Source organism: Somniosus microcephalus, chromosome 12, assembly GCF_052327205.1.
Source record: "Somniosus microcephalus isolate GS21.2 chromosome 12, FLI_Smic_1.0, whole genome shotgun sequence".
Lineage (NCBI taxonomy): Eukaryota > Metazoa > Chordata > Chondrichthyes > Squaliformes > Somniosidae > Somniosus > Somniosus microcephalus.
The window spans coordinates 78,570,448-78,591,759 of NC_140998.1; the positions used below are offsets into that span (position 1 = coordinate 78,570,448).

The 21,312-nt window shown below is 39.5% G+C and overlaps 1 protein-coding gene across 3 annotated transcripts in view; it reads left to right on the forward strand.

The window, feature by feature from the left end:
- Positions 1 to 21,312, forward strand: part of gpr137c (G protein-coupled receptor 137c) — a 31,175-nt gene that overhangs the window by 8,333 nt on the left and 1,530 nt on the right. Inside the window, exons 2-7 of one of the 3 annotated variants that reach the window (XM_086003185.1) lie at positions 6,101 to 6,150; positions 6,546 to 6,774; positions 7,533 to 7,682; positions 8,266 to 8,391; positions 11,747 to 11,874; positions 19,136 to 20,536. In XM_086003185.1, the coding sequence (XP_085859311.1) occupies positions 6,101 to 6,150; positions 6,546 to 6,774; positions 7,533 to 7,682; positions 8,266 to 8,391; positions 11,747 to 11,874; positions 19,136 to 19,337 (885 nt within the window). In that variant the 3' untranslated portion in view covers positions 19,338 to 20,536. Of the gene's footprint in view, positions 1 to 6,100; positions 6,151 to 6,545; positions 6,775 to 7,532; positions 7,683 to 8,265; positions 8,392 to 11,746; positions 11,875 to 19,135; positions 20,537 to 20,565; positions 20,672 to 21,312 lie in introns of those variants that run through there. The other 2 variants (XM_086003186.1, XM_086003187.1) reach the window with 2 other exon arrangements.

Below are 21,312 nucleotides of genomic sequence, written 5' to 3' on the forward strand. Positions count from 1 at the left end.
CTGGCAAGACCAGTATTTATTGCCCATCATTAGTTGCCCTGAGAAGGTAATGGTAGGCCTCCTCCTTGAACCATTAGTGCAGATTTGATACAACTGAGTGGCTTGCTAGGCCACTTAGGGCAGTTAACAGTCAGCCACATTGGTGTGGGATTGCAGTCATCTATAGGCCAGTCCTTAAAAGGATATTTAGTATTTTGGTTTTTATAATCTAACTGCTTTATGGTCACTTTTACTGAAATTAGCTATTTATTTCCAGATTTTTAAAAACTGAATTCAATTCTCAAACTGCCATGGTGGGATTTGAATTCTCATCTAGACCTCTGGATTGCTAGTTCAGTAACATAACTGCTACACTAGTGCACCCAATCTCCATTTTGTCCCCCTCTGATTTCACTGCCATCCTGTCCTCCCTAAACATCATCTTCCATATAAACCCTCCTATCCATATTCACAGCCACCTCCTCAACCTTGCTATCTCATGTGACCTTTCTCTTCCTTTCATCTCCGATCACTTGACCGTGTCCGTTCCATTTCCCACACTTCTGCTCTCACCCCTTCCTCTCCCACCCAGAACCATGATAGGGTTCCCCTTGTCCTCACCTTTCACTCTACCAGCCTCCACATTCAATGGATCATCCTCTGTCATTTCCACCACCACAAAACGCATCTTTCCCCTCGCCTCCCCTTTCAGCATTCCGAAGGGACCGCTCCCTCCGCGACACCCTGGTCCACTCCTCAATCACCCCCAACAGTCCTTCCCCTTCACCCGGCACCTTCCCGTGCAAGCGCAGGAGATGCAGCACCTGCCCTTTTACCTCCTCCCTTCCCACTGTCCAGGGCCCCAAACACCCCTTCCAGATGAAACAGTGGTTTACTTGTACTACTTGCAATTTAGTATACTGTATTCTCTGCTCACAATGTGGTCTCCTCTACATTGGGGAGACCAAACGCAGATTGGGTGACCGCTTTGCGGAACGCCTCTTCAGTCCGTAAGGGTGACCCTGAGCTTCCTGTCACTTTAATTCTCTGCTCCACTCCCACTCTGAGATCTCTGTCCTTGGCCTCTTGCACTGTTCTAATGAAGCTCAACGTAAGCTCGAGGAACAGCACCTCGTCTTTCGATTAGGCACTTTACAGCCTTCTGGACTCAACATTGTGTTCAACAATTTCAGACTCTAACCCCTGCCCCCATTTTTCAGGCTGTTTATGATTCTGCCATCCCCATTTGCAACATTTAATCTCTCCTGTCTCCTACCCCAGCACAGAATGTTCCTCCCCTCTTCCCTGCCTCCGCACCTGCTTAAAATCTGTTACATCTCTAACCTTTTCCAGTTCTGATGAAGGGTCCCAGACCTGAAACTCTGTTTCTCTCTCCACGGATGCTGCCTGGCCTGCTGAGTGCTTCCAGCATTTTCTGTTATTCCCGATCACTTGTATCTTTCACTACCCACATCACCTACCAACCCCATTTCCATCTGCATCTTCTCGTGGAAAAAATTCTTTCTCCCAAGTCACTTGCACATGCACTTTCAAACTTCCACCTTCCTAGCTTTTGGCCTATTAATTCACCATGATACTTCTGCAGCTGTCAATCATTTCAGCCACTCCCTTAACTCCACCATTTGATGTTCTTGTCCCCAGTAAAACCTTTACTCTCCTATTCTGCTCATTTCCCTTCTCTTCTCCACTCTTTCCCCCCCCCCCCCCCCCCAACCCCTTGTATGGCCCCCATCTTTGCTCACTCAAGACTAAGGCATGTAGACTTGAATATGTCTGGCACACAACTGATTTAGCCATCCGTCATGGACTTAGATATACAGGGCATAATTTCAAAGTTTGCAGATGAGACAAAAGTCGGGAATGTAGTGTAAAGTGAGGATAGTAACAGACTTCAGGAGGACATAAACTGGTGAAATGGGCAGACATATGGCAGATGCAATTTAATACTAAAGTGTGACGTGATGCATTTTGGTAGGAAGAATGAGGAGTGGCAATACGAACTAAATGGTATAATTTTAAAAGTGGGTGCAGGAACAGCGACATGGGGGTGTATGTAAACAAGTCGTGGTAGGACAAGTTCAGAAAGCATATGTGATCCTTGGCTTTATAACAGCGGCATAAGTGTACAAAAGCAAGGAAGTTGTGCTAACCCTTTATAAATCACTGGTTAGGCCCTAGCTGCAGTATTGTGTCCAATTCTGGGCACCACACTTTAGAAGGCTGTCAAGGCCTTGGAGAGGGTGCAGAGGAGATTTACTAGAATCGTGCCACGGGTGCGGGACTTCGTTATGTGGCGAGACTGGAGAAACTGGGGTTTTTTTTTTTTTTTTTTTTTTAAAAAGAGCAGAGGTGGTGAAATTTAATAGAGATGTTCAAAATTATGAAGGGTTTTGATCCAGTAAATAAGGATAAACTTTCCAGTGGCAGAAGGGTCGATAACCAGAGAACACCAAGGAAGTGCTTCCTGGTTTCACTCCTAAATGGCCGATCTATCTCTAATTGTAAGATTACACCCTCTTGTTCTGGATTCCCACACAGAGGAAATAGTTTATCTATCTACCCTATTGAATCCCTTTATCATTTTAAACTCCTCAATTAGATCATCCCCTAAACCAATAAACTCAACAAACCAGGTTTATGCAATTTGTCCTCCTAGTTTAACCTCTTAAGCCCTGGTATCATTCTGGTGAATCTGCACTGTAGGCCTTCCAAGGCCAATATATTTTTCTGTTTATTTGATGCCCAACACTGTCTGATCACTCTGTACAACTGAAACACTCCCTCACTTTTGAATTCCAACCCCATTGGGCGAAAGGCATAAAATTCCATTAGTGTTTTTAATTACTTTTTGTACCTGTACACTAACTTTTAGTGTACATGGACACCTTAATCCCTTTGCTCCTCCACAACTCCTAGTCTCTCATTTAAGAAAATATTCCAGTTTGTCTTCCTCAGATTCAAGAGTGGATAATCTCTCATTTCCCCATGAGACACTTCCTGCTCCCTTGACCCCATACCTGCTGAGCACCCAACCTCCCTGGTCCACATTTTAACTGAATGTTAATGGTTCCCTCTCATCTAGTACAGTCCCCAATCTCTTTCCAAACAGCAGTCATCAGCCCTACCCTCGATCCCTCTGTCCTTGCACACTACTGCGTCGTCCTCAACCAACGTTTAAAAAGTTCTCGAATGTGTTGCCACAACTCTGTTTGAATCTCTCCAATCAGTTTTCTTCCCCTGAGACAGCACTGAAATGGCCCTAATCGAAGTCACAAATTACATCTTGTGATTGTGGTACATTATTTCTCCTTGACCTCTGATGCCTTGTCTCAGTCGACCACACTATCCTTCTCCGATGCCTTTCCTCTTTTTCATCCTGCTCAGTGGGACTTGCCTCAGTTTGTCCCACACTTGCCAGAGCATCTCTAGTAATGGCTTCTCTTCCCATCCTGGCATCATTATCTCAACTGCCCCAATAATCTATTCTTGGCCCCCTTCTCCTCTTCCTATCTACATGCTGCCTCTTGGCAACATCATCTGCAAACATGGAGTTAGATTCCATGTATACGCTGAACACATCAGCTCTTCCTCTCCACCCTTCCATTGCCTCTATCCTGTCCAAATGCTTGCCTGACAACCAGTCTCCCTCCATGGCCTCTCCCTCTATCTCTGTAACCCTATCCAGCCCTATAAATTTGCGCTCTGTTCCTCCAACTCTGGTGTTTGCCCAACCATGGGTGACTGTGCCTCCAGCTGCCTAGGCCCTGAGTGCAATTTTCTCCCTAAACCCATCCACCTCCCTCTTTAAAAACCCTCCTTAAAACCCACTTCCTCTAGTTAACCATTGGGCAGACTAAAGCCATTGTCTTCGGCCCCATTCACAAACTGCACCCTTGCCATCGATTCCATCCCCCCTCCCCAGCTACTGTCTCTGGCTGAAACTGACTGTTTGCAACTCTGCATCCTAGCTGACCCTGAGCTAACCTTACAAATCCATATCTTCTTTATCACAAAGACTGCTTACTTCACCAGTCCCAGCCCATCTGCTGCTGAAACTGTCATCCATGCCTTTGTCACCTTCAGAGTTGACTCTGGCAATGCCCCCTGCTGAGCCTCCCATGCACCACATTCTAAACTTCAGCTCATCCAAAACTCTGCTGCATGTATCCCATCCCCCACACGAAGCACTCCTGTCCTTGCTGTCATACATTGGCTCCTGATCCTCAAGGTTCATATTTAAAATTTTCATCCTGTTGTTTAAATACCTTCATGGCCTCCCCCTCCCTATCTCTGTAGCCTCTCAGCATTTTAATATCTGCCTGCCCCAAAACTCTGGTTCTCCAACTCTAGTGTTTCCCCCACCCCTTTGCCCAACCATTGGTGGCTGTGCCTTCAGCTGTTAGGCCTACAGTGTGAAATCTCTCCCTAAACCCATCCACCTCTCCATCTCGCGCTTCTACTTTAAGACGCTCCTTATAACCCACCTCTCTTGACCAAGCTTTTGGTCAGTCTTCCTGATCTCTCCTTTGGCTTGGTGTCAATTTTTGTCCAACTATGCCTCTTGTGAAGTGTCCTGGACTCTGTTTCTACATTTAAAGGCATTATAAATGTAAGTTGTTGTAGACAGGAAGTGCGAATAATGTCTCTCCTTGAGGATTTGCTTGTGTGAAGCCCTTTTAGCTTTTCTAGGACTTCCATCGTATTCATATCAGTCATTTATTTTGTTTGGGGAGGGCACATTTTCTTCCCTTGTGAATATTTGAAAGAAGTAATTATAATTCTGTTCCATTTCAAGCCTTTTTATGGGTTTGAAACCTTTCTCTGCCTGTCCTCCTTGCTGTTGTAGTACTGGTTTTTTTTTAAATAACATTATAAAACATCTTTGCCTCTGGTTTTTATCTAGGTTACTCTTTGCACCTTTTTAGTATATTTCTGCATTTTCTTGTATTCAGCCTAGTGATCCTCTTCCCCTTTCTCCCCACAGGGTTGCAGAGGTTGTTTTTCCTCTTTATTTCACTGTTAATTTGTTAATCCAGTTAGGGGTACGTTTGTATTGGGAATGCAATTAGCCTGCATATTCAAAGTGTTCCACTTGTCCTTTACTGAAATGTTGAGCAATCTTTCCCAATATATTTGCTTTAGTTGTTTACTAATTTCTTTTGAATTTAGCCTTTTTTAAAGTTGTATATGTGACTTCTAGTCTTTTGTATATCTGACCCCCCAGATTGTGTTGAACTTGATCATTCTCCCATCATACCCATAGGACTTCCATTTCCTGTATGTTGTCTCAGTTACTAATAATACCAGGTGAACATGAGCTTCCTTGATGCCCTGGTTCATGAAGCAGTCATGCAATGCACTGACCAACTATGATGCGAAACCGCTTGGGTTTTCTGAGTTCCTACTTGGTTGATTGAAGTCTTTCATTAGAATAGCTTTCCTGTTCTCTGTTCAATGTATATGTTCAAGTTGTTTCCATCTTCTGGGTTTAGCCATGTTTCTGTTGTTCTCACTACGTCATAGTTTTGTACTACCACCACAGCTTACAGCTCTGGTATCTTGTTACTAATTTTGCTAGCATTGTTTAGCATTCAGTGACCCTGATATTAGATTGTACATTACTGTCCAGCCAAACCATCCAGAATTATCTAGAGCAAGGTTAACTCTAGGTTCCTTTTCTTTCTATGACCAACTGCCCCCTCCAACATCACCTCAACATAAAGTATGAGCAGCTCAAAATTTCTTTGTCACCAAAATCAAGACTGTGCTCTCCCTTTGCCCCCAGGCCCAAGTTCCTCACCATTGCTAGCCCTGAATACCTGTCCTCCAAGTGCATTTCATCAGTGATTCACCTCCTGCTCCCTTGAAGCTGAAGTAAACTATTTGCAGTTGACCCTTCTTCACGCCCCAAATCCTCTCCATCAAAAAGACACTGCCTACCTCCACCCCAAGCTTTTGTCGTCTCCTTATGTCAAGGTACTATTTAAATGCAGGTTTTTTGGAGAATTAACTAGTGCATCGTCTGATTTTATCTATTATTAACTAATGCATTTGCTGCTTTGTTTTTCTTTCAGTATCATAATGTATGTCTTTCTTGCAGGTTATCTTTAAAGCCAAAGCCAAATATTCTCCAGAACTTAACAAATACAAGTGAGTACCACACAAGTAATCTCTTACTGTAGCTATTTCCAGCAAAAAAGAACAAGTACATTTTTAAGAGCATTTTTGTTTCATTTAAAGTGGCATTTTTGTTGCACTTTGAGAATAGCCTAAATACTTAATTAGGATGTTTGGCATGTTTGCTATGTATCAGAGCAATCTGTTCCCAATATTCCCAATGATGATTTACAAGTGGGTGGTTATTAACAAAAAGAAAGCTTTATTCATTATGCAACCTTGACCTTGTTTACTCGATCCATTTTCTGAAATAGAATCTGTATGAAGCAACATGAAACTAATGCAAATTATATTTTTGGGGCTAACTCAAACTATAGATGTGAATACAATTAGCATCCTCTAACTACTTTTCCTTAAAATGTTTTCAGGATTCCATTACGACTGGCATTCTTATTTGCTAGCATTCTGTTTCTGGTGGTGAACTTCACATGTGCAGTGCTTGTCCAAGGAAATGTGCCAGAAAACCAGTTGAAATGGACTGTGTTTGCTCGAGTGCTCATCAATGACAGCCTCTTTGTGCTTTGTGCCATTTCATTAGCAGTGTGCATCTTCAAAATTGCAAAAATGTCATCTGCGAATGTATATCTTGAGTCAAAGGTAAAAGTCAGTTTTTTTTTTCCTTGACTGATTTTTTTTAAACTGAAGTGCACAAAATGTTTTAGTAAATGAACAGTCTGGGTGTATTAATTTTTGAGTAAACTATTTCTTTCTAGAATCTAATGTTGCCTCTCTGCATTTATTTAAAAAAAAGAATTAATTAGTTTTTTTTTAACATTGAAAATGTCAATCAATGTGGTTGCATTGTTGCATTATTTGTTTGTACCTTTCTGCTTCCATTTGAAGTTTATGCTGTTTTAGTGACACTCCAGCACATGTGGGATCAATAAAGCAGCAGAAACTTTGAATCCAGTTTGCAATTATTCCAACTCTGTGGTTTCAACAGATTAAGGCTTTAATGTTTGAATGGGGGAGGAAAAATTGCCCAAAGTCACTGAGCCCATACAGCGAGCAGATCGGACTTTCATCCCATCAGTCTAGGGAAGACATGGGTCCATGTCACAAATGAACTGTCACTGTATACAAATTATTACAATAATCATTGTATATATATATGTATATATTATGTGTGTGTGTGTGTGTGTGTGTGTATATATATATATATATATATATATATATTATATATATATAATGTATGTATGTCAAGTCCCAATTTTATCTTATCAGAAATTGTACTGTGATTAAAGCATTGTAGATTTGTTACCCTGACTACCTAAAAGCTGTTATAGTTGAACTTTGTGGAAATATAACTCTTATGCCTACAGACAGCATAACAATAAATATATTTTCTGTTTCAGGGAACTTCTGTTTGTCAGGCCACTATTGTGGGTGCTGCAGTGATCCTGCTTTATATATCAAGGGCTTCTTATAACCTGGTGGTGGTTTTCATGGCTCCAGAAGATAGGCCCAGTTCATTCAACTATGGCTGGTACAATGTGTCTGATCAGGTAGCTGTATATTTGCACTACCAGAGTTTTTTATGTGGCATGTTGTGTATAAGGAGTGACATCACTGTTAATCAATGTATATTTTGCATTTTCAGCAATGAAAACTGAAGTTTAAGATCATTTTAGGAGTTCATTAGAAGCATACTGTATCCACAAACTCTTATCGACCTGTAACATTCTATCCATGCCATTAGTAATAGCTAACGTACCATTTGGCAAATACACAGACTGGAGTTACAATGCAAGATTTGCTGAATTGGGATTAAATGAATCTGAACAGGGCAGATGTTTTTTAACAATCTAAAATGGTTAAGGGATACACAACTGGCCTATATTTCCAAGCTACATTAATGCATGTGGTGAAATTTCAGATTCAAAAAATATGTATGACATTTAGATTCTTGGTGAAGTTTATTAGTGTGCTACTTACTGTAATCTTGTAATCTTCAGTCTCTCTAGTTTTATTATAATGTAATGTCAGTTGATATTGGTTTTTAATCAGCCTTTTCTAGCTATCTTGTGAATATGTTCCATTTAAATTGATTTACCATTGTATTAAGCTGCATTAATGTCTGCTTTACAGGCCGATGTTGAAAAAGTCAGTGACCAAGCTTATGTGGCGTTTGGAATCATTCTTTTCCTTTGGGAGCTATTGCCTACAAGTTTGGTAGTATTTTTTTTCAGGGTGCAGAGACCAAATCAAAATCTGGTATGAAATAGTTTTTAACAAATCTACATATTGTAACAGAATTTTTTCATTGACTACCATATGCCTCAAACACTAAATTTCTTTGTGCTTTCATATGTAATGCTAAAAAATGTTAATGTTCTCCTCTCGTCTTCTAAAGGATGTATTGGGAACATAGGAACAGGAATATAGAAGTAGGAGTAGGCCATTCAGCTATTCGAGCCTGTTTTGCCATTCACTTGGATCATGGCTGATCTGTGCCTCAACTACATTTACCTGCCTTTGTACCATATCCCTTGATACCCTTGCCCAACAGGAATCTATCTATCTCAGTCTAGAAAGCTCCAATTGACCCAGTATTCGCAGCCTTTTTTATGAGAATTCCAGATTTCTACTACCTTTTGTGGAAAAAAATGCTTCCTCATTTCACTCCTAAATAGTCTAGCTCTAATTTTAAGATTATGCCCTCTTCTGGATTCCCCCACCAGAGGAAGTAATTTCTCTATTGAATCCTTTAATCATTTTAAATACCTTTCAGATCATCCCTCAACCTTCACAATTCATGGAAATACAAACCAAGTTTATGCAACCTTTTTTCATAATCTATCCCTTTTAAGCCCTGCTATAATTCTGGTGAATCTACACTGTACCCCTTCCAAGGCCAATATATCTTTCCTGAGGTTTGGTGCTCAAAACTGAAAGCAGTACTGAAGCATCACTTCCTCACTTTTGAAATCCACCCCAATTGAGAGAGAGACCACATTCCATTAACCTCTTATTGATTACTTTTTGTACATGTACACTAATGGGCACCTAAATCCCTTTGCTCCTCCACAGCTCCTAGTCTCTCGCCATCATTAAGAAAATATTCCAGTTTGTCTTTCTCAAATCCAAAGTGGGTGAGCTTGCACTGCCCCACATTGAACTCCATCTATCACAGTTTTGTCCACTCAGTCTGTTTGTCTCTTTGTAACTTTCTGCTTCCATCTACACAACTTACTCTGTCTCCTAGTTGGATATACAACTCTCTTTTCCTTCATCCAAGCCATTGAAATGTATATAAAAACCTGAGGCCTCAGTACAGATCCCTTGGGAATGCCACTTGACACCTCCTGCAAATCAGAACAAACCCTTTATCCCTATTCTGTCTCTTACCTCCCAACTGATTATCGACCATGTCACAAGGTTACATCCAGTCTTGTGTGCACTCATTTTTGCTAATAATCTCTTGTGCAGGACCTTACCAAATGCCTTCTGGAAATCCATAGAGACACTCCTCTGTCCACCATGCTAGTGACCTCTTCAAAAAAATTCAGCTAGATTAATCCGCAATGGCCTACCCTTCACTAATCCATGCGGACTTTCTTTGATCAACTGCTGCTTGTCCAAGTACTTAATCACTCTGATCGATTCGAGTAACTTCCCCCACAATTGATGTTAAACTGACAGGTCTATAGTTACCTGGTTTCTCCCTCCCTAAAATAATGGAGTGGCATTTGGCATTTTCCAATCCAAAGACACAATTCCTGAATATAGAGAGCTTTGTAAAATTATAATTATTGCATCTGCAATCTCCTTGCCTATTTGTTTTAATATCCCAGGGTGGAAACCATTAAAAGTACTGGAGATTTGTCTACCTAAAGGCCAATTATTTTTGCCATTACCATTTTGTTCCTCCCCTTGACTATTTTTAGGTTTCCTTGTACTGCTGGTATTTTGTCCTCTTCCACCACTATGAAAACAGATACAAAGTATTCAGTTGACCAGTCTGCCATTTCCTTATTATCCATTATAGTCTTGCCTGCATCTAACTTTAGTTTGTCCACATTCTCCTTTACCTCTCTCTCTCTCTTAATATTTTTTCTGTGAGCTTTGATATTTCTTGCAAGTTTTTAATTAATGCTCTCATTTTTGCACCTCATTACTTTCTTTGTATCCCTGCGTTGCTTTTTTGCTCTGTCTGTTGGATTTCCACTTTTCCTTGCATTTGTGTAAGCCTTTCTTTTAGCTTGATACTGTCACTTACCTTGTATGTTGACCATGGTTTCTTAACTCCACAACTAGTGATTTTGGCTTTTAGGGGCATGTACTGTTTGTTTTATTGACCCAACAATTATTTTGTAGATTTACCCATTAACAGTTCAGCCAAGTTTAATGTGGTCAGTGTGTTTATCATCCCTTTGAAGTTTGCCTTGCTTAAATTTAAAATCTTAGTTTGTGGCTCTCCTTTCTCCCCCTCAAACCTGATATCAAATTCAATCATATGATCACTATTTGCAAGACTTGGTGTGAATTCTCTTCTTTCCCCCTTCCCCCCCCCCCCCCCCGACTAGTTTAAATCTTTCCCTCCTGCCCTATTTAACCTTTTCACGAGGACATGGGTACCTCCTCAGGTCTGGATAACGGTCATCCCATCTGTACAGCATTCCTTGGCTCCAAAAATGGCCTCCGTATCCCAGGAATCTGGTGAATATTGCTTATGGGCAAAATTGAGAAATCTGATACTGTAATTTGCTGTCTTTTTGTTCCAGTGTGCACAAGGCACTCTTGGCAAAAGAAAGTTGCATGTACTTGGATTACATTTAAGATTTAATTTAAAATTAAATTGGCTTGTGCTCATTGCAAGCACAGCTGCAGTTTTGCCTCTGAGGTCCCCAATACTGTTTTTGGTAACCATTTTAAGAACCTATTGGACCAGTCACTTTTGTCAATTCTGCCTTTAAAGTAACCTCACTTGTTTCCCAGTCCTAAACAAAACCGGCACTGTTGTCCATCAGCCAGGCAGCACAATATATTTTATTCACAAGATCACAAGATAATGACAGACGAGGAAAGCCAGTCAGCCCATCTTAGTACGTTTTATTGTACAACAGTTTTTTTTTTTTTTAAAGCTACTGTGAACTTCTAAAGCATGGCCATTATGGGGTAGTGCAGTTTTTTTATTGAATCAGTTTTTTGCATTCTAGTGGCAACCTTCATTATCATGCATTCTTCGTATTCAAGTTGTGAAGCATTTTAAATAAGAGTCTTTATTACGAAAGTTTTAACAGCATTGTAACAACTATGCAATGTTATTGGAGTTTAAAACAAAGTAAATAACACTTTTTTCAATGTAATTAAAATAGCATACTATTAAAGTTTGACTCTCTTTTGAAACCCAGTCACTCATGCACAATAGAAAGGTTTTTTTTTAATGCTCACTTTTTTTGTCTAATTTTTATTTGGTGCTAACTGTAAAACATGACATGAGACTGATCTGCACTTTTTTTGTCAACATTGCTTTTGATATGGCTGTTCAGTCCTTTTTATGCAAAATGAAATTGTCTTGAATACAATTAATCCAGTTGTACCTTTGTCGTCTGAAAATCTTTTATAGGGATCCGGTGGAATGATCAACAGTCACAGTTTCGGTTCCAGGGCATACTTTTTCGATAATCCAAGACGGTATGATAGTGATGATGATGATTTAAGTAGAAGCAGTGGCTCTAGAGGAGAGAGAGGAAGGTGGGTGAAACTGGTTTCCAGAGATGGAGATCTTCAAATCCTTAACCATTTGACACTTATGAAAGTGCAGGAGTAGCCTTTTCACAAAGCATTCCTGATGTGGTATTAGCAATTGTAATCACTGTAAAAGCATTTTATAGCTAACAATAATTTATTCTCTTTAATTTCTTCTCGCGCATTACATTTTAAAGAAGGAAATGCTCTTTTAGCACTACCACTTTGGAGCCATGTGACCACAGATAATTGTCATAGCATTCCTACATATGTTTTCTGACTCCACTTTTGCAGATCGTCATCCTGGGTAAGACTTACTTGGTTCTGTCATGCAGTGGACAAGTCTGGCTAGAGACTGGCAGAACTAGCTTAATGTGCTGTGCAAAAAATGTCCCCCTTATTCCTCCAAGAGTCATTTTTAAGAACAAGATTGTAAACTAGTTTTGAGCAGGTGGTGCCTTTTTACTTTAGGATGTATGATGTTGCCTTCAAAATTTGCAGTTTGAGGCAGCATAGGGACAAGTTTCCACTTTATATCAGCTGCCAAAATGGCTCCAGTCACAATGAATCTAATTAAACCTGATCTCTGAACTTCAAGAGTTGACTTTTTCTCTCTACAGCAACAACTACAATTTCACAACCACCTTGGTTGGACACAGTTTAAAATTTCAAACTTGTGTTTTTTTTCAATTCCTGACCAAATGAGCATATTTTCAATCCACAAAGTTGCATGTGAAGTAATACTTAAAAGAATATATTTTCCCAGCCAATCCATATTGCTCATGGATATAGCTTCAGGAGCTCTGATGCTGTAATTCAGAGCATCTGTCAATTGTCACCAAGTTGATCATGTGATGTGGTGCTACTGTCCATCTTCAATAAAATTCCATAAAAATAAAACTGGAAAAAATAAAGTCACTGATAAAATGAGATTTAACATGCAGGAAGGAAGCCCCACAAAGGAACTAAAAGCAATCTGCTTTCAGGCCTGGATCCCATAATTCCCAGTGTTACAACTCTGCCAATAGTCCGTTAGGAGACCTTTCAAGCAATCACACCAAATCCACTAAGAACAAAAAAGTAGCACATGCAATAGTTAAAAAGAGCACAGATTTGGAGAATGATTTAAGCTGGATCAGAGCTCTATTGGCAATTGATGTAAAGAGGAAACTGGCCCCTACACTGCCTCAAATTGCATGCTGAGAAGGTAAGTAGGTTGAGCTTAAAAAAAAAAAAAAAAAAAAAAAAAAAAAAAAAAAAAAAAATTGGACAGGCTTGTGGGACCTGGTGGTCTCCTGGTCCCAAAAATGATTACCTTGTTCCTCACGTGTGATTTGTACTAGCATTAGTCCCATTCTCCATGCACCATTGCATTTCTGTCCTCCGTGCCACAGCAAATTAACAAACTGATATTCCTCCTACCAACGAGAGAGTCAAAGGGAGGGTTTTCTCATTGCGCGTGGCCTGAGGAATAATATTTGGTTCCATTTGGAATCCTTCTGTTGTATTGACAAACTATGGTTCATGTGGAAACCCCTGCGTGTTGCATCTAGACTATTCTGGAGAAGCTGCCACCTCGCGCCACATCATTTTCCTCCCATCATGGGTTTGTATGGGTTGTGATGTATGCACAAAACTAATGGTTGTTTGTGGTTGACACTGCTGGTATCTGTTTAGCCCTGATGCTGACAGAAAATAAACTGCAGTGAGTAAGGCAGAAATAGCAGCCACTTACAGTGGGATTAGTCATGATTTGCAGCTATATACGATGAAAGGCTGAAAAGGTACGGGCAGAATCATAGTGCACAGAAGGAGGCTATTCAGCCCATCGTGCCTGTGCTGGCTCTGAGAGCTATCCAATTAGTCCCCTTCCTCTGCCCTTTCTCCATAGCCCTGCAATTTTTTTTTCCAATTCAGTTTTGAAAGTTGTTGTTGAATTTGCTTCCACCACCCTTTCAGGCAGTGCATTCCAGATCATCATAACTCGCTGTGTAATTTAAAAAAATTTTTTTTTTAAAAATCTCATCTCACTTCTGGTTCTTTTGCTAATTGCCTTAAATCTCTCATCTGATTACTGACCCTTCTGCCACTGGAAACAGTTTCTCCTATTTACTGTATCAAATCCCTTCATGATTTTGAACATCTCTATTAAATCTTCCCCTTAAACTTCTCTGCTCCAAGGAGAACAACCCCAGAAGGTAAGAAACTGGCTGGGAGAAAAGTAAATCAAAAAAGTAAAGATATTAACTAATTACATTCCGTATCTATAGATAAGAATTCATTAAAAACTGTATACCCAGAAGATGTGAAATAATTTAATTAACCTAAAGGTCACCAATTTACTTTGTTTCCATTCCTGTATTCTGTATAATTCGGAGGTTTGTGAGCCCTGCTTAGCTTGCTTGGATGGAGAAGATTACATTAAATATACTAACTTTTCTATTTTCCCCTTCAGTGGCAATGACTCTTGTTTGGATACCATTCCACAGCTGCTGGTTGCTCTCTGAAACCTTACTCAAATGGCTTGATCATGTGCAAGCTTAGACAGCATGTGTTGTTGGGCAAAACTGTTAAACAAAATCTTGTCCTTGCCCTTTTGAGCAGTGATCACTGGACAGCAATCGGGAGCAGAAACCCTTTTTTTTACCCAGCTGAGGGGCCCTGAAGCGAAATGTAGCAGCAGTTTGCTTTACACCCTCCTACCCGCACCCCCCCCCCCCCCCCCGAACCGCAGAATATACACTGCCAGATCCATTAACTCCGCACCGACTCAATCATACAAATTTCAGCACAGAAGCAAGCCAATGCGTCTGTCCTAGTGCTAGCTGCTCACAAACTAATCTAATCCCATTTCTCCCCCCCCCCCCCCCCCCCCCACACTTTCTCCATAGCCTATGATATTTTTCATATGTATTTGTTTAATGCCATCTTAAACGCTGTGATTCGATATCATCTTTTAATCATGTCTTTCATATTCTTAAAAAGACCCTTTGCGTGAAAAATATTTACTTCTAACCTTTTATACTTTTAAGTGCTAATGCCCTCTTGTTATTGAGTTGCTGACTAGCTGGAATAATCTTTCTTCCCCCCTCCAAGCCCTTTCAAAACTTTGGACACTTCTATTAAATTGTCCCTTATTCTCTAATGAAAACAGTCCTAGTTTTTCCAAGTCTATTATAACTATATCCTTTTATCCCTGATATTATCTTATACCTGGATTCATTTCTTCCATGGCTCAATATCCTTTTTATAATGGGATGCTCAAAACTCCACGCAGTACTCCAACTGTGGTCTGACCAATGTCTTGTATAGATTCATCCTTGGTTTTTGTATTTAATTACCCTATATGTAAATCCACAATCTCATATTTTCCTCTTGTATGGTTTTTTCCACCTGTCACCCTGCCTTTAAAGGTCTGTATATCTGCATCCCTAGATCTCCGCTTATCCACTGCATGGAGAAATCAGAGTCCTTTTTGGTTTATATATAATTGGTTTTCTTTACCAACTGAGCCCTCGAGGAAGCGTTTTTTTAAAAAATGGGATGAGCTAACTTGAACATTGTAAAGAATAGGCAGTGAAAAAACTTGATCAGTAATATTTAACAGGCAGATCTCTTTGAAAGGTTAATGTACAATCATTTGGTCACTAAACTTAAACATAACATTTAAGTCCCCTTAAACTAATCTCCCAATAGATTTATTATTGACTGATTGAAGTGCTTTCCCGACATGATGTGCTTAAAACAGGGTTGTGAAAGCAATAGCGGCAAAAACTGTTCATGCAAATGCATTTCTCAGTAGGTACATAACAAAATCTGCATCGCAACAACACATGTAAACTGCTCTTCACTCATTTTGTTTCCTATTAGCATGGAGGACGGAATAGCAATTTTCAGCTATATTATTGCTGCAGTCTGATTCTATCCCAGTGCTAAAACAATATTTCTATTTTTAATGTATAAACAGTACCACAATAGCAAACTCTGATGGTACATGAAAAATTAGTGGACCAATTGGCATTACAACTTGCAGCCCCATCACTGGTATGTTTGCATTAAGGCCATGTTTAAAAATCATATACAATTAGTGTAAATGTCTAATTTCTTCATTCACTTATCCTCCACAATAAATAAGGTGATGTTACTTATTAGAACAGATGACTAATAGGAAATTGCCCCTTAAGAGTTTAAGCTTGCAGCAGCATTGTGAAATATTCTACTCCCGTGATGTTTCAGTGGCTTATTTCTGACCGCCCTCCCTCAGTCAGCTTCTATTAACAGCAGTGTGATAACACACAAGTTTTACTGAATTTTGTTTTTGGCGTGGAATCCTGAGTCAGCTAGTAGCCATTTTGTAAATTCTCTTCCCCTCCTTCCCCACCACCCCCCCCCCCCCCCCCAATGTTTGCAGAGTTTTTTGTTTGTTTAAAAAAAAAAAAATCATTTTAATGTTCTCCATTAGAGAGCATTCTTTGCTCTTAAGAATTTTCTCATCCTCCTCCATTCTCATCAGAGCTGAATGCCAGCCCCTTTAAAGCTACAAGTAGCTTGTTTTAGGTGATGCCAGTATTGGCATTAATAATTTTATACATCCTGACTTTGGGTATTTGCAACAGATGGTCATCAGAAGTCTACATTCTTCCCTTCACATAACTTAAAGAATGTGAAGCCAGCTCATAGTTGCCAGTTGACTGCCAAAAATCCTAGATATTAATCCTCAAGGATAGTGTTGCTTGATGATTCTCCTGTGATAACTGAACAAGACCTGATGAGCTGAGTGCAGCTGGATCTTAAACAGCAGAAGTACTCTGGGTCTTTTGGCCATTGTAATTCATCCTTTTCTCCCACTCTAACCAACACATCAGCCTAGTCAGGCTATAAAACATTTCTATGACTGGGATTATGGCTTTGTGATTTATTTGTTTTTATCCAGACACCATGGTAATTGAATAATTTATCTTTACTAACTTCATCAGTAGTCTTGGTGATCTCTTCCTTCAACACACACACTATTCTGTGTTTGTTCCTTATGTTGCCTCTTCCCCTGCTGCCAACCAGATGGGCATTGGTATCAGTTGATGATTGATATCTCCCTGTGATGACTCAATCTGAAATCTTGGTAAAATTTTGGATAAATCAACAGTTATAAATTCTTTCATATCGTGTAGTTCTGTTGTTACAGCTCTGACTGGAACTAGAACCCACAATGAAACTTGTTTCTCCACTTGTTACAGATCCTCCACTTCAATTTGCCCATGTGATACCTTTGATTCTCAATCTAACATTTAAGATTCTAGTTTGGCCCTCGGTCAGATGTTCCTTGTCCAAATGAATTGTGACAAGTCCCTTATCCAGGCTAACACTTTTTTTTCCCCCCACCACCCCAGTGAAAGTTTATCAAAAAAGGTCAAATGGGAGAGAGGATGTGAAAGACTGCTTATCAAATATACTATGTAAAATTCTACCACCAGAAAGTGATGGAAATGCCATCTGCACAACTATTTGGGCCAACCTACTTTTTCAAATGGGCAGCATTGTGTAGACTGGAATTTTTTCATTACCTTCTGTTGACTCTCTAGAAGTAAGGATGTAATTAGTAGCCAGGTAAAGCAGAGTACCCTGATAAAGGTGAATGACTTTTTGCCAAGTTGAGACACTAAGCTGTAGAAGATGCCAGCAGAGGATTAGTGACCTTTAAAGGGGCACCTAACTGCTGTCTGCCTGTAGTCAAATTGGATTTTGGTGACTATTCATTGATACCAGCCAAGCTGCTTTTTAAAAAAAAAAAAAAAAACATAAAGGGATGAATCCAACAATTTAGATGACTGGAATGTTGGTGGATTTGAGGATGACTGTCAACCAAAGTTATGCCTTTCATTTGTGTTTTTTTTAAAGAAAATTGTAAATAGAGGTTAAGATGGTCAATGCTGCTAATGAGAAGGTTTTGACTTGAGATTTGAAAAGTTAGTTCCCCCTCCAGGTTTAGTAAAGGTTGCCAAGGAAAATGAAGAGTTTGACATTTCATTCACATCAAGGAGCAGGAGGTTTGCACCCTTTTTAGTGGGCCTAAGAGTCTTCAACAAATGGATGATAAAAAGTTCAAGATGAGAATCATTTGGGCAAGATATTTAGACTAACTAGTGGAACTCAAATATAGCTGTGTTCATCAGGATCTCATCCAGGATAAGCCCAGCTGGATATTTTACATATGTTTGAGGTGTCAATTTCAAATTTGAGCAAATGTAGCACCCTCCTTTTTCCTGCGCCCCCCCCCCCCCCCCCCTTAAAAACACTTAAGTGATCTCACCCAGGGTATCAGTTGAGAAGCTTAAATTGTCTTCACCCCCCCCCCCTGGGCAAGGGAGGGGGAAGAAATACCAATTATTCCTGATCACCATCCAGGAACTCCTGCTTGACAATCTGGGCATCTGGTGTGGGCAGGATCAGGCTTGGCTGTAATGCCTTCCACAACCAAAGCTGGCGACACTTTGGCATGGTACCAAAGAACTGCTAACAATTGTGGAGCCACACCTTAGCAGGAATTGGCAACTTCAGTAAAGGAGGAGAGTAAATTGGGAGCAAAATGTAGCACTGAAGGAACTGATAATTTCATATGTATCATTTGGTATCCATATTCTTTGACTTGGAACAGCAACATGAATTGGGGCAGGGGACTCTTATGTATTTGAAGAATCTGCCCCTCTCGCCCTTTGTTACAACTTGACTGTGCTTCACAAGCCCCAAAAAGATTGTCCCTTATCATCCTAAATGTCTTCTCAACATAGTTTGGTTTAGGAAGTCATGGTTCCTTCATTTTACCCAGCACTTGATTTCTGACAGTAATACTGTCACTAAACTGTGCAAGAACTCTTGAGTCATATTACACTATGAAGCAAACACTCTGCCTCATCAATTTTCAAACAGCATATTGTTCTAATACAGTTATCCATCACCTCTTGAGCAACAAGAACAGAAGCTGCAGGGATGTGTATTTTCATCTTGTGATTTCCAGACATGAACTCTTGATCTCACTCATTCATTCTCAAACTTGCTGACGGTTCCTCCTCCGAGAGAGTGTGTCCAAAGGAGAATTGGTGATTATGTTGTAACTGCACTGGCAGATGCCTGGGAACAGGTCAATTGTCTGCCTGGCAGAATAATTTGGGAAAGGACCACAGCAGGGGATAAAAATGTTAGCTGCTAAAATTAAGTTTTCTTTTAATTAAACTGAAAATCCCTTTTTACTTTTTTCCTACTGTTTTTAAAGCATCCTATCCACAACACCACAAGGCACTGGTTGGTATGGAGCCATCCATAGGAATAGCAATTACAATGTAGTCTCTCACTTGCTGAATGGACCTCCAACAGCTACAGCACCACTTCTCTTCGCTTATGGTAATATCCAAAACAACCACCACCATAACTATTACTCCACACCACAAAACTATTACTCAACACCACAGAACTAATGGGAATCTACAGTTGCAGTTCTGTGGAAATGTTTACATGACTGTTTGCATGGGCTGACCCCCTTGGCTCGTTGTGGAAAAAATGATTGAAAGAATTCCATTTGTGGCACTATGAAAGAAAAAGCTATCCATGAAGTAACCTTCAGAACTGCATCAATGACTATAAGAGAAGCATAGAGATGTCCTGTAGCATTGCAGCTTGCTTTGACTGTAGTAAGTTGGACTGCATATTGCACTTTTACCTGCACTTGCAATCTGAACAAAATTCCAGAATGAATCTTGATCCTATAATCAATATTCTAAATTTTTGCAAGGTTTTTAGAATTAATCTGGGCCGGGTAGAAGGAACTATTTTCTTAATGACTTGATCATTCTAAAGTTTGTGTTTTTAAAGCAGAGTTAACATCCAAATCTGCCATTTTAAGCTAACTGAAAAATAGAATGGCTGGTTTAAATACATTACTGCTGTGATGCACGTATTTCAGATATTCCTATAGACATTAATCTGCACATGGTCTTGTACCTTTTTGGTCATGAATACAGTATTGACAAGTTTGGTTGTATTGTTTCCAAAACTCTCATCTACTAGATTTAAGGCCTAACTTGGAATTTTGCTTAAAAGTGACCAACAAAGCATTTGAATGTAATGTATGATGTAATGTTTTACTATTTGCCAATTGAAATCCTATATCTGGGCTAAAATTCTGTTTGATATGATAACTAACATCTGTAAATGTATTAATGCCACATACTACTGTAGTCCAAAGCTGTTAGCATTATCTTAAGAACTTATTTTGATATAGTAGAGTTGCATGTTTAAAGAAAAACCTCATTACCCACATGATATTTTGGATATCTGGGGTTTCTTTGTTCTTGAGGGCTGGTTTCTTCAAACAAGGATGAAATGATTATTGGGTTTCATTGTCTGTGATGTAATGTCAAACATGTGTAATGTAATAATGTGTACGCCAGCATGTTTTTTTTGTACACACTTGAACATTCCGTGAAACAACCAGATATTTAAGTATGCTACACAACAATTGTAGGGCACAGATTAAAATAGACCATGGTGACCATGTAGAAGCAACACTAAACAATTTTGCACATTTTTTGCACCTTGAGTGTTCATTTAAAGCAGTACAGCTCTAATTTCAGCAAATGAATGTGAATTATTGGCTATTAAACTGTTTTTGACTAAGTTTTTAATGTGCTGTATTTTTATATCTAGTTATTGGGCTGGAAGATGTACAGTAATATGTATGACTCAGGACGTTAATGGAATACTTCAACAATAAGACAAGTCCCTACTAAATGTCTTTAAATCTGCACTTAAGGTGTGCTAAATTTGCACACTGTTCAGTTTCAAAAATAGTATTACTGTCTGCTATCTTGTTGAGGTTTTACATAAAGCTTTCCAAAAATTAAAGTGGTACAAATTCATGGGATTAATTGATTTCCAATGTAAGCAAAATGAATCTTACCTGACCAAAAATTGATTTTGTAGCATTGGATACGAGTGTTTGTTCGGATTTAACATGTACAATTTTAATGGGTAAACTTCACTTAAAAATGGCCTAAAATGTTTTGACCTTTTGTATGGTGCATTAAGGATGACCCTAGAAGTTTGCAATCCTACAAATGCAGAAGTGCAATTACTTATAATAGTTACCACTGTTCACCATAATACTACTACTGTCACTCTAAAGCTCAGTGGTGCCTCAGAAGAAATCCTGATGCCTAAATTTATTTGAAAGGTTGGGGGTGGGGAGAGAGATGGAGAAGGGAGCTGATTAATAATCTTTTGCAATCTACAAAATTTCTTTTTTTTTTTTGCAGTTGTGTTGACCTTCATTTAACTTATGCTTTTAACTCCTAGCTAAACTTTGTTTTTTGATACAGAAACTGTTCAATTTTAAAATTGTGCCCTGCAGTATTGTGTAGATTTTAAACGTGTGCTTTCTTTTTGGAGAATGTG